General features: G+C 43.4%; 1 protein-coding gene and 1 long non-coding RNA gene across 4 annotated transcripts in view; one reads left to right on the top strand and one right to left on the bottom strand.

Annotated features, from left to right (window-relative positions):
• Window positions 1–1,048: 1,048 nt before the first annotated feature.
• Window positions 1,049–11,325, bottom strand: part of cbarpb (CACN subunit beta associated regulatory protein b) — a 24,150-nt gene continuing 13,873 nt past the window's right edge. For all 3 annotated transcript variants that reach the window (XM_015020454.1, XM_015020455.1, XM_015020457.1), the window contains 7 exons: window positions 10,778–10,836; window positions 9,878–10,040; window positions 8,023–8,194; window positions 7,729–7,881; window positions 7,134–7,377; window positions 6,494–6,683; window positions 1,049–4,696 (listed from right to left, as the gene is read on the bottom strand). In XM_015020454.1, the coding sequence (XP_014875940.1) occupies window positions 3,175–4,696; window positions 6,494–6,683; window positions 7,134–7,377; window positions 7,729–7,881; window positions 8,023–8,194; window positions 9,878–10,040; window positions 10,778–10,836 (2,503 nt within the window). In that variant the 3' untranslated portion in view covers window positions 1,049–3,174. The remainder of the gene's footprint in view (window positions 4,697–6,493; window positions 6,684–7,133; window positions 7,378–7,728; window positions 7,882–8,022; window positions 8,195–9,877; window positions 10,041–10,777; window positions 10,837–11,325) is intronic.
• Window positions 8,201–11,325, top strand: part of LOC106938417 (uncharacterized) — a 9,958-nt gene continuing 6,833 nt past the window's right edge. The window contains exon 1 of the long non-coding RNA XR_001422613.1: window positions 8,201–9,853. This is a non-coding gene — a long non-coding RNA (uncharacterized LOC106938417). The remainder of the gene's footprint in view (window positions 9,854–11,325) is intronic.

The raw sequence follows: 11,325 nt of genomic DNA, 5'->3' as shown, positions 1-11,325 counted from the left end.
TTATAAATTATGGACTTGATTTTTTTTTTTTCCTTTACCATGAGTCTGAGAAAAGATAACGATTCTGTTTTCAAATGTGAACTCTCATGCAGTCCTACATGTGGCTATGGCACCAATGCATTTGACAGGCTACTGATTGTATACAAACACCGTTTACTTCACTTTTACAGTTATCAGTCTAAATCTAATGAAGAACATTGATTTAGTCTAGCTCTTGCGATATTGTGCTGGAATGCACAGCAAACTGTATTACATATATATCTTATTTTACATCTGCACTGTTCCACTTAATAAATATGGCCATTTTCTCTGTGGTTTCTAAACTGTTGTTGTTGTCGCGGACGTTCCAGGCTTTCGATGTGCAGGGAAAGCAGTTGTCCTTCTGTTTCACAAGAAACCTTTTATCCTGCTGGTGTATCGTATTACCCTCTTGCTGATGACATCAAATATTTGGGCCGTAATGGTTCAATATGCATGTGGCGTGAATGAAAGGAAAGAGGAGCAATCATAAGGCTCTCCGGTCTCTCCTATTTGCATTCACCTCCTTTCATCTCAGTCAGGGGAGGAATTCAGCTCTTGCCCACTTTGCAATAAAAGAAGACTCTTTTCATGCAGAAGGAGAAGATATAATGTGGGCAGACAGGAGAGAGGTATTATCATCATCATCCACCCAAATAAATAGAGAAAGAGCCCTTTGCATTTACTGCAGGGCAACAGCCTTAGAGGATGGTGGGGGATGCAAGGAGGACTTTCCTCCTCCTCTTATCGCTAATATTTATCCCAGTCGTCTGCAGTGATCCCCTTGCTCCACATTACAGAGGCAGGGATTTCTACAGCCCATCTGAGGAAAACTTTATGAGCGCAAGCAGTTTATGATCAAACTGACAAAGGTGCTCAAGATGAATAACGTACTGTAGCGCGTCCTCGCTTTACTCCTAATAAATAATCAAATGTTCTCATTTTATTTGAATGGTAGCTGCTGTTTCCTGGAATCGCACACAAGGAGTAAATCGATTTGATTTTTGTTCAGGTCAATTTTGAAAAAAAGTTTGTTTTTTTTTTGTTTTTTTTTTAGCAGAAGACAAAGGAAACCCAATGAGGACAGCAGCATTTACAGATCAAGTTTAAAATGACGACCTGCTGTATTGGCTGTTCAGCAAATCCCACCGGTGACAGACTGGACAGAAATCTAAGGAATTTGGAGGCCAAATGAAGGATAAAACTTCCTGTTGTTAAAAATTGTACATGGTCTACCTTGGCAGGTTTGTTGGTCTGGCTCGTACAGTCTGGCCTTCACTCCAATGTGCATAAATGAGCTGCTTCCCCGTTGCCAATTCACCTCCTTGGACCACGTTTGACAGATACTGATGCTCAGTGAACAAAAGCTTGGAAATACTATGACCCCTTTCTGAAAACACACCAGTTTCCCCCTGATCAAACTCTTTCCAACCCATCAATTGTTGGGACAAACTCTTCACTCACTGCCTGTTTTCCATACAGTAACATATGTCACGATGAAGATATAATCAGAAGCCTCCCTTGCAGAAAAAGCTCCATCGTAAGCCCACATTGACCAAGCTCTCTCTGGGATTCCCCTAGTCGTTCAATGGCCCATGCATGTGTGAGCTTTCAAAACTCATACTAGAATTATGGAACGACTACAGGTTTGAGAGATCATCAACCATTATACGTTAAAAAAAAAAAAAAAAAAAAAATCACATCTGTGATGTGTTTTCTATTTCCCACACCTGTTCCTGAAAACACTACACTATATTAGCCACACTTCAGACCAGCTTGTCCTGTGTGTGTATGGCTAAAAATCATAAGCGCCAAACTTCGTAAAGGTGAACTCAGTGTATCTTTGCAGCACAGCTTTAATTGCTTCTTCATATTCTGGAGAGGCAAAGTCGCTTATTCTTCCAGAAGTCATCTAACGGTGGGCTCTGCCTATACCTCGCTTTGCGAGCCCACGGGAGAGCCCACGGTTGGCTAACTTCGCAAAATCACAAAGAGATGGTGAAAAAGTGTCTTAATCCCACACTTTGAAGTTTTTCCTTTCACACCACCTGCCAGAGGTCACAACATTATGATCAGTGTATGCCGGAAGGTAGCGCATGTTTTGAGAGCTTAGCGTGGTTTTGAAAGATTTCTCACAATAAATACCCATCATGTTCAGTAGTTCTTACGTAACTGCCTAAAAGATAGCTGTAAACCTGTAAACACAAAGGTCTATTTTTTTCCTGCCAAGACAGAGACACGTGGTGTCAGTGCTGCGCCAAGTGCTAAGAGCTTATTGAGTTCTTACGGATACACCTCGCACAGTTTCTAAATTGTTCTTTACGCTATCCAGGTGTTCTAAAACGTAGAAGTACCCATTAAGTAAGACAAACAAACAAACAAAAAAAAGCAAACAAGAAATCAGCAACAAAGTTACGGAATGGACTCAGGAAAGAGAAATATAAATAGGTTCCCTTCAAAAGAATACATTTTACAAGAAATTTGCCTCGTCTCTGAGAAGGTTGTAAAGTTTGTTGATTTACACAACCAGTTTAGACCTTTTCTCGCGAAGTTTAAAGTGACATAGAATCTACCAGTATGGAGATTAATTTCTCTGATATGGTCTCGGCAGATTAATTAAAATTTTAATCCTTCATTTAGTTCAGCTAATTATGACTGGCAGGTAACTGTTGTACTCAGTTCGAGAGCTTTTCACTTGTCTAATAGCACCTGGTTTCACAGTGGATCAGTGAGCAGAGGCTGAACCTGCATCCAGCTTCAGGTTTTCTAACTGGAAAGACATAATTGGCAACACAAACTGAATCCAAACGTAGAAATGGCCGAAAAGGATACAGCTATCAGTAAAGCAGGTGGGATGTTCTGACATGTTTCTCTGCTTATCTCTTGTTTTCCACAATCAATCATGTTCATTTGGAAGCTGCAAAAATGTGAACATGAAACACATTCAAAACGCTTAACACTGAGAACATTTCTTTTAGATCTCTTGGTCTGTAGGCTTCATTTGTGGACTGGTTCAACGTGTAATTTGTTATGTTTTTTTTATTCATGGCTCTAGATTTCACCACTCAAGCCATGCACAAAAGAACACAAACTAAAACCAATACAAATTGTGTATGAGGAAAAGTGAGGCTGACGATGTCGATGACTGGAGCCCTGCTACACTGGGCTGTGGTCTGGGGAGGCATATGCGGCTGTTACGGTTACACACTCGGTGGGTGCGTCCTTGGTCCGGCGAAGGGCCGCATACAGCCTCTCGTCCAGGTTAGAAGTCAGCTTGTCCGTGAGCTCTGCTGTGATAGTTTGAGGGCCGTAACCCGAGGAGTTAGGCGGGTGAGGAGGTGAGCGCTCGTCCGGGGGCTCAGGAGGGTGCCCGCATTGTTTGCTGTCCTCCTGAGTGTCAAGTTGCTCAACCAGCCCTCCATCTTTTTCAAACAATGAGGGCTGAAGAGGTGGAAGAGAGGAGGATGTGCGTTCCTCTGAATCTGTGACCGTAAGTTTCTTGTTCCTCAACTCAGACTCAGTAGACGTTGGCTCAACCTTTGGGGTGTCAGGAGTGCTGCCAGTTCCGTCGCTGGTCTCCTCGTCAGGCGCGCTGACGATGCGGGGCAGTGTGCTGTGGTAGCTCGTGTCCAAGGGGTAGTTTACGCTTTCTCCCCTCCGCAGTGGGACACGGTGTCTTTCAAAGGAGGTCTGGAAGTGTCTTACTCCGGGGTCACTCCACTGTTTGTGGCGCTGCCACTGCTTACGGAGGTGAACACGGGAGCGGTGTTTTCTTGGCGACTCCTGCAGGTCAAATTGAGGATCGTGGCGGAGGAACTCATGGAAGAGCGCATCTGTTTTCTCGTCTATGCTGTAGTCACGCCGATGAAGGGTTATTGGTTGAGCTGGAGGCTGTGCAGCCTCTCGAGGGTTGAGCATCTGACCATATGGCAGCCAGCTTAAAGCGCTAGCACCTATCTCCATGGGAACTCCTCCACTGGCACCCAGCAACAACTCATCTTCAGGTTCCTCTTCGAAGAGATGAGACTCGAAGCTCTCGCCGATAGTGCCCGTTCGCCCCGCATTGGTGAAATGATGCCTTTTCTCATGGGCAGTTCTGTCTTTAGGGCTGTCGGTGATGCTGCTGCTGCTAAACAGCCTCAGATCCTCGGGACCTCGAGACGGAGCCTCTATTGACGCATACCCGCTGTCCATCTGTAACAGTTTACGAGTCCCCGATTCTCCATCACTACTCCCACGCTCTGATTCTGTGCTACCGTGTTTTCTCTTTAGTGACTCTTGCATCCCCAACTTCTCATCTGCATAAGCAAAGAAGTCCTTGTCCTCCTCTCCACCCTCCGCCTCATCGCCCAGGTCCTGGGACGGGTAACTGGGAAGCCCTCCTCTTTCAGCGTCTGTGCGTACACTCAGCGAACAAACACTGTCAGCATCGCTGCAAACCGAGTTCCTGTCGTTGTTGCTGCTCTGGTCGGAGGCAGCGTACTGTTCTAGCGATGCACGCAGTGTCCAGATGTCTCGGTAAAGTGACTGTGAATCCTGGGGTTGGAAGGAGTCTGGGGAGTAGCCGCCTTCCATCCTCACCACAGAGAGGGTCTCTTCTTGGGGATCAGGGGACAAGCCAATCACCCCCGGTCCGCCACGGCTGCAGCTGGGCTCCACCACCACCTCTACCTCTACCCTGCAGTGTGCACACAGGGGTTGGGAGACAAAATAAAATACAATAATAAAATAAAATGGGAGAAATAAGGACACAAGTGCAACACAAGTGTCATTTTCAGAGAGCATTGACCTGAGAAACATTACTGTGTTCACAGAGCACAGAATGATTTTTATGACTTGCAATGGCTGCTGCTGAATGTCCTCTGAGAGCCAAATCTTTGAAGCCACAGGAACTAATATTCTGCTGTCGGGTTTGGAAAAAAAAAAAATTATCTTCCAAGAAGAATAAATCCACTTAAGTAACTGAGCAAAAGGCTCATAAAACAATTTTGCTCATTGCAGCTTCCGAGAAGTTAATTACATATTACCCAATATCATCAAGCACACACAGGAAACATTAATGTTTATATGTTTATTTAATGTTCAGCACTAGCAAAATCCAAAATTATATACTGAGCAGTTTTTACTTTATGAAACTAAAATTATATAGCAAAGATATAAAGTTAGAAAAACAATTTAATGTTTGAGGACCTTGTGAAATTACCCAGCCATGTCAGCAATGGAATGGGTTTTTATGCCAGAAATAAACTCTGTGTCCCAATTCTCCACACCACTCTCGGGGGAGGGAGGAAGGGAAGAGCGCTCTGGGAATCCCCAACATCCTGCTTAAAAACATGAAATCGAGTTTAAAAGACCTCTTGTTTACTGGGACTTTGTCCCACAAGTGGCCGGATTATGGCGAAATCGCATCTTCACAGTAAGTTGGTATGGTGTTAGCAACTGATTGCATCTCACAGAAAAACTATTCCTCTAAAACAGATCAGGAACACTCTGTCATTTGTTACCCAATCTTTAACATGAAGACCTTAGCTGTGAATTTATAGCAGCTATTTCAGTAGGGTTAGATGACACATGCAGGCTGCTACAACTGGATTGTAAGATGGATGGATGGATGGATGGATGGATGGATGGATGGATGGATGGATGGATGGATGGATGGATGGATGGATGGATGGATGGATGGAAAGACATTTTACGGAAAATGACTGAATGCTACTGAATGGATAATTTATGGATAGACGGATGGATCATGTAGTGGATAGATGAATAAACACAATGATTGCTGAACCTATAAGCAATGAGTCAATATATTGCATGAAAAATTAAAATGAGCTTTCTAATGTTTGATGATTGATATACTGAAGGACAGTTTTGTTTTTAGAGATGTTATCCATTTAATTTGTGTTTCGGTTGTGTGTGGTTTTTATTTCCGTTTTATTTGTTTTTGGTTGCTGTGTTTCATTTTGGATATTTAGAATAACTTTCAATTTCAACGTTATGTGTTTTTTATATATAAAATTAAAGTTTATTGGTCTTTGAGAGAGGGAACTTGCATTATTATGCCATTATCAATATTTTACTTTAAAATGGTCTTGAAACAATATCATCGTTTATTGCAATAATTACTGGGCCCGGAAAATCTCTTATCATCCACGCATCAGTCATTGATGTGTGGATGACTGAACAGCTTTTAGATTGTGAAAAATGAAACAAGACCTGGAAAACAATTGTATCAAACTCCCCCTTTTTTTCCCAGACCGCGTAGACATACATGTGTCACTAGTAGCCTTGTTTGGTCTAACACAAGTTGTTTTGTTTTTTTTAAGAATTTACTCGGCAGATTAGTGAGGGAGTATTGAGACTCAGAGTTTACGTTTTCCGTACAGTGTTACCATAGCTTCTCTTGTTGCAGTAAAACATGGTTGCACGGCAGCAAAGCAGTGGACGGGATGAATGGCAAGGGAATTAAAGATACCTGCCGAGGGAGGGGGGTGGTGTGGATGGGGGTGACAGGAGGCGTGTGGTGGGCTGGCTCTGATAGTAGGGGACATCCTGGGTGCGGGCAATGTACTGGATGAGGTCTATGTGGTGAGAGTCATTGTCGTCCTGGTCCATGCTCTCGCTGGCGGCTCGCTGGCGCTGGAACTGCCTCCGCTTGGGAGAGCCTGGTGCACACCAAACACAAAGAAAGAGCAATGAGTTTCGACAAGCCTCGAGACAGCAGGAGCCGAGTTGCACTTAATTCAGCTGAAAGCTCCGTCCGACTGTTTGGGATTTTGTGATCTCTGTGGAGCGAGGACAGAAGAGCATCGGGAGGAACCGGCGGGAGCGTGTGTATGGTAGATGAGGTGAGCGGCAGGGAGGATTAAGTCAAGGGCTCGAAATGATTTGGAACAACCAAACTTTACGTCATTGAGCCATCTGTCTTGTGTGCTTGTGTGTTTACATCTAGCTCAGGGAAAAGGCGGCTCACAGTGGGTTGCTGGAGCTCCCTGCTAAACCGCTATCTGCTTACCATGAGAGAATGTTGGCAAAGACACAAAATAAGAAAAATCTACAGAAAAAAAAAAAAAGGAACAATGAATGATAGAACAGAAAGAGTATCAGAAATGAACCTCTCGTGTCCAGGCTGGATGCTCTTTGGCTGCTGTCCAGCTTCCACTTTTTAATTTTGAAGTAGGGGCTGGCCCCCTCCAGACTAGCGTGGCGCCGAAGTTTGGTGAGAAACTGCAGGACGGGCCTCGGACTTCCCGCGATGCCACAGGTGGGGCCCGCACCGCTGTTCCCCATCGTCGGCGCTGCCTCTCCTACGCTGACGCTGCTGCCCCTGTCCCGGGGCCTCGCTCGCATCATTTCGATCTAAGCAGAGACACAGAGATGTGGTCATGCGCAAAAATGTGCCCACAGCAGTAGTCTGAGTGGAAACCTCTCTGACAGTCCGTCACTAATGTAGCGTCTCCACGTTCACCCTTCAACCATCGTTCCCTCACGCCGTGTGAGCTCTAATCTAATGTGTGCAGAGATGTCTTTAGGTGCAAAGTCTGGCCGAAAATGCACCGCTTGACAAGTGATCCACGTCTGCATCTTCATGAACTTGGTAATATACTTTATTCTAGTTTCCTTCTATTGTCTTTTGGACAGTTGTTATATCCTTACTTAGTACTTTCTGGTAAATTACTCCTAGATTTAATGTTAGGTAAAGCTACTTACAGAGCTGGAGGTCGGCTTCGTTGAGCCGAGAGCTGCAGATTTCTCACAGAAGCTGGTGTCAACAACAGAATTGAGGGCATCCCCGGGGAGGGCACAGCTGGGATTCACGCTTAAATTGATCAGCGGCGTTTGTGGCAGGGGGCAAAGCATTGGCTAAAAAGTGAAGAACAAACCCCCTCAAAAAAAGACTTTGTTTTAGGTTTCATCTGTTGACTATGTGGCTTTTTGAAAAAATAAATAAATAAATAAATAAATAAATACATAAAATGATACAGAAGAATTGTAGTCTCTGACCTGGAATATGGAAAGAGCTGATTTAGCCACAGGACGAGTGGTTGACGTGATGGTGTTTTCAGCCGAGTCACACTCGTGAATCGTGACGATTTTGAGTGCCGGCGGGGGGATGTTGAGGTTTGTGAGCCGCGCGTTCTTCAGGTGGTGGAAGTCGCCTTCGGTCAGAGTGTACCTGAGGTGCACAAGGGTGAAAAGTGTGTTTGCAGCAGAGCATGCGCAGTGCCTTTCAAAGGTACCGCTACCCTTTCAACTGTGCAGCTGTTTGCCAAGTTGTAACCAACAGATGACCACGTGAAGTAGATAACAGTGAAGCGAAAGAAAAAATTCAAATGCTTTTCAAATTAAAAAAGGAAGATCTGAAAAGTGTGGCATGGATTTGAATTAGACCCCCTCTACTCCGGTAAGCCCAAAATAAATGCAGTGCAACCAAACAGCAACTTTAGGAATCAGCAACTAACAAAAGAGTGAGAGCTCACTTAGACACATTTTAATCTCAGTGTTCTGTGTTCTGTGCAGATCTCAGAGGTTTGCTGGAGAACGTTAGTAAACAAACAGCAGTTGTGAGCGCCTGTCAGAGTTTTGTTCAGTCCATCATTTGAAAATGGAAAGAGTGTGACACAATTACAAACCTAAGAAATAAACTGACAAGCTTGACAGAGAGGGCTAATCAGTTAATTTAGCAATTCTGACTTTATTGGAAGAGTAACAAGAGAGACAAAAAGACTGTGTTAAAATAAAGTCATAAAAAGTCCCATTTGCAGCTTGCCACAAGCCATGTAGTGGGCATAAGTGTGCAATAGATTATGCTGTTTTGAAAAACTAACACTCCACATAGCCTTGAACACATTGTGCATGGTGGTAGAAGTGGAATAAAGGACATAAAAACTAGTTGCAGTTGATAGGAAGTTGGAAGGAGGTTAATGAGAGGGACGCCTGTAAGAAAACCTGCAAAACACTTGAGACATGACAGGATTTTCACCTTCCAGCAGGAAACAGGACCCCCAACATACAGTCAGAGCCACAACGATATAACAAAGTCCGGACTTAAATCAAATTAAGAAAATTACTGAAAATCTCTGGAGAAGCCGCAGAGATCCAGACGGATCTCCGGTGGAGAAATCTGTCAACAGAACGACCATTAGTCCTTCAGTTTCCTTCAGCAGAAATGTGGAAAGTGATTGAAGCTATCAGTAAAGGGCAATCCTGGAAGAAAACCTGTTCACAAAAGTCTTAAAACTGAGGCAGATTTTACCTTCTAGCAGGGCAATGGTCCAAAACACACAGTCCAGCCAAAGTTAATGACTTTAGGCTATTTAGGAGTGCATTCAGTTTTATTAATTGGACAAAAAAAAAGTCTAAAAAAAATAAATAAATAAAAAATACAATAAAATCATTAAAGTTTGTGGTTGCAATGTAACCAGATGTTTAAAAATACAACTTGTAGAAATACTTTTGCAACCCAATGGAAGTGGCACACATTTGTATTATAAAGTTCACATTGGTGTGTCTTATCATTGCACAAGAAAGCAAATCAACTTCAGAGCCATCACAGCCTCACAAAACTCAAGGTTAGGCCCCATAGAATAATGTGCAGGGCTTCAGGAGAAAAGTAGGACAGCAAAGAACAAACAAACACAAAAAAAGCTCTTTGTTTCCCCAGCATATATAATGGATTCTACGGTCATTCTCAATGCTACACCAGCGTAGAAGTTGGACATAGTGAATTGTTTACATTCTTTGATCTCAGAAAACAACAGTCATTTAGTGCAAGAGTCGAGTGCTGAACGAAAAGCAAAAAAATCTCTTTTCAAATGTGTGTGTGTGTGTGTGTGTGCGCACGCGCTGGCTATCTGACCTGCGGCCCTTCTCCTGGGTTTTCTTGCCATGATCAAAGAGAGCAGCTTCATTGAAGGAGACACGGCGGCCTGTGGGGCCGGTGGACAGGAAGCGCTCTGTCTCTTGGTTGTGAGAGCTGGCCACGGACAGGCAGTCTGACTCATCCAACTTGATAGTGATTTCTGCCCAAATATAAAGAGACAGAGGGAAGTCAGAGAGACTCAGATGTTCAGGCTGATAGATGGAGAAGAGTTTTAATAAAAGATGAAAAGGAGATGGATGAGTAACTATACAGTCATGCACTCAACGTGACTGGTGGGCAGCTGAGCAGGAGGTTCATCAACATTCAACACGCCCCTCCCCGCCCCCCCACCAAAAAAAAAAAATAATTTAAACCCAGTTACACTGACTTAAACTTTAAGTTAATGAAGTTTTCTCAATGACTTTATAATGAAGTGGTGAAATCGAAACATACCTGGAGTGTTTGTTTGATTCCTTCATGCATGTTTGAGAAATTCTCTTGGCAGCCATTTTCGGGTGCCTAGGTGTGTGTGTATGTATTAGAGAGAGAGAGTTTGTGTGTGACCTTTGAACTCTCTTTCTGGTGTTTAAATGGTTTTATAATTCACGGATCAAAAATGACCCATTAGACCATCTTTGTACCCTAGTGGTGTACAGCCCACATGGACATATAAACAAAAACAAAGTGCCACTTTTTCCAATGATGGGAACCATTTAGGAAAAGTCATAAAATTTCAAGTTGGAAAAAGATAGTTTAGGGTATGTTTTTTTTCCAACAACTAAACATTGTAGTGGGTCACTTTTGACCCACAAAACACAAGGGTTAAAAAAAAACCCAGCTTCCATCAGAGTCAATCTGTTCATTTATCCCTTCTTCCTTTCTGCATCCCCATCTTACCAGGGGTGGGCTGAGACTCCTCCATATAAGGGGCAGTTTTCTCGGGGTCATCGTCGGCCCTGGGATTGAAACACAAGAGCAGATTATTGCTGTGACAGGATTACCCACAAAGTTTCTGACAACCAAGACACTCAGCCGTTCTAACACATGGCATATGCATGAATCTAAATGATTTCAACATAGCTCTGTCTGTTTGTTTTAATGTTGTTCATCTCCTGGGGGGAAAACGCTGTATCCCAGTCTGAAGTCTTCTGATGCATCAAACAGGTTTTCCTTTAGGAATGCTCCTCAGCTTCTCTGTACTTGCTGAAAAACACATTCCCACACGAATACACTACCACCACCAGATCACAAGCTGCTAAGTATCAATACATGCCACCCTGTTCAGATTTCCATTTGGTTTAAAAAGAAAAAAAAAATCATCCATAGTTAATAACTGCAAGTGATCAACTTCTTTGTGGAGGTGTGTCTGCTCAAATCCATTCCTGCAAAAATATGAGGAAGTTCTTGGAGTAGAAAAACCTTTGCACTGTGTGCCTACCTGTGTG

This window comes from Poecilia latipinna, unplaced genomic scaffold, assembly GCF_001443285.1.
Source record: "Poecilia latipinna isolate Pla-1442-1.1 unplaced genomic scaffold, P_latipinna-1.0 Scaffold2587, whole genome shotgun sequence".
Lineage (NCBI taxonomy): Eukaryota > Metazoa > Chordata > Actinopteri > Cyprinodontiformes > Poeciliidae > Poecilia > Poecilia latipinna.
This window is presented reverse-complemented; position numbering and strand designations above follow the sequence as displayed.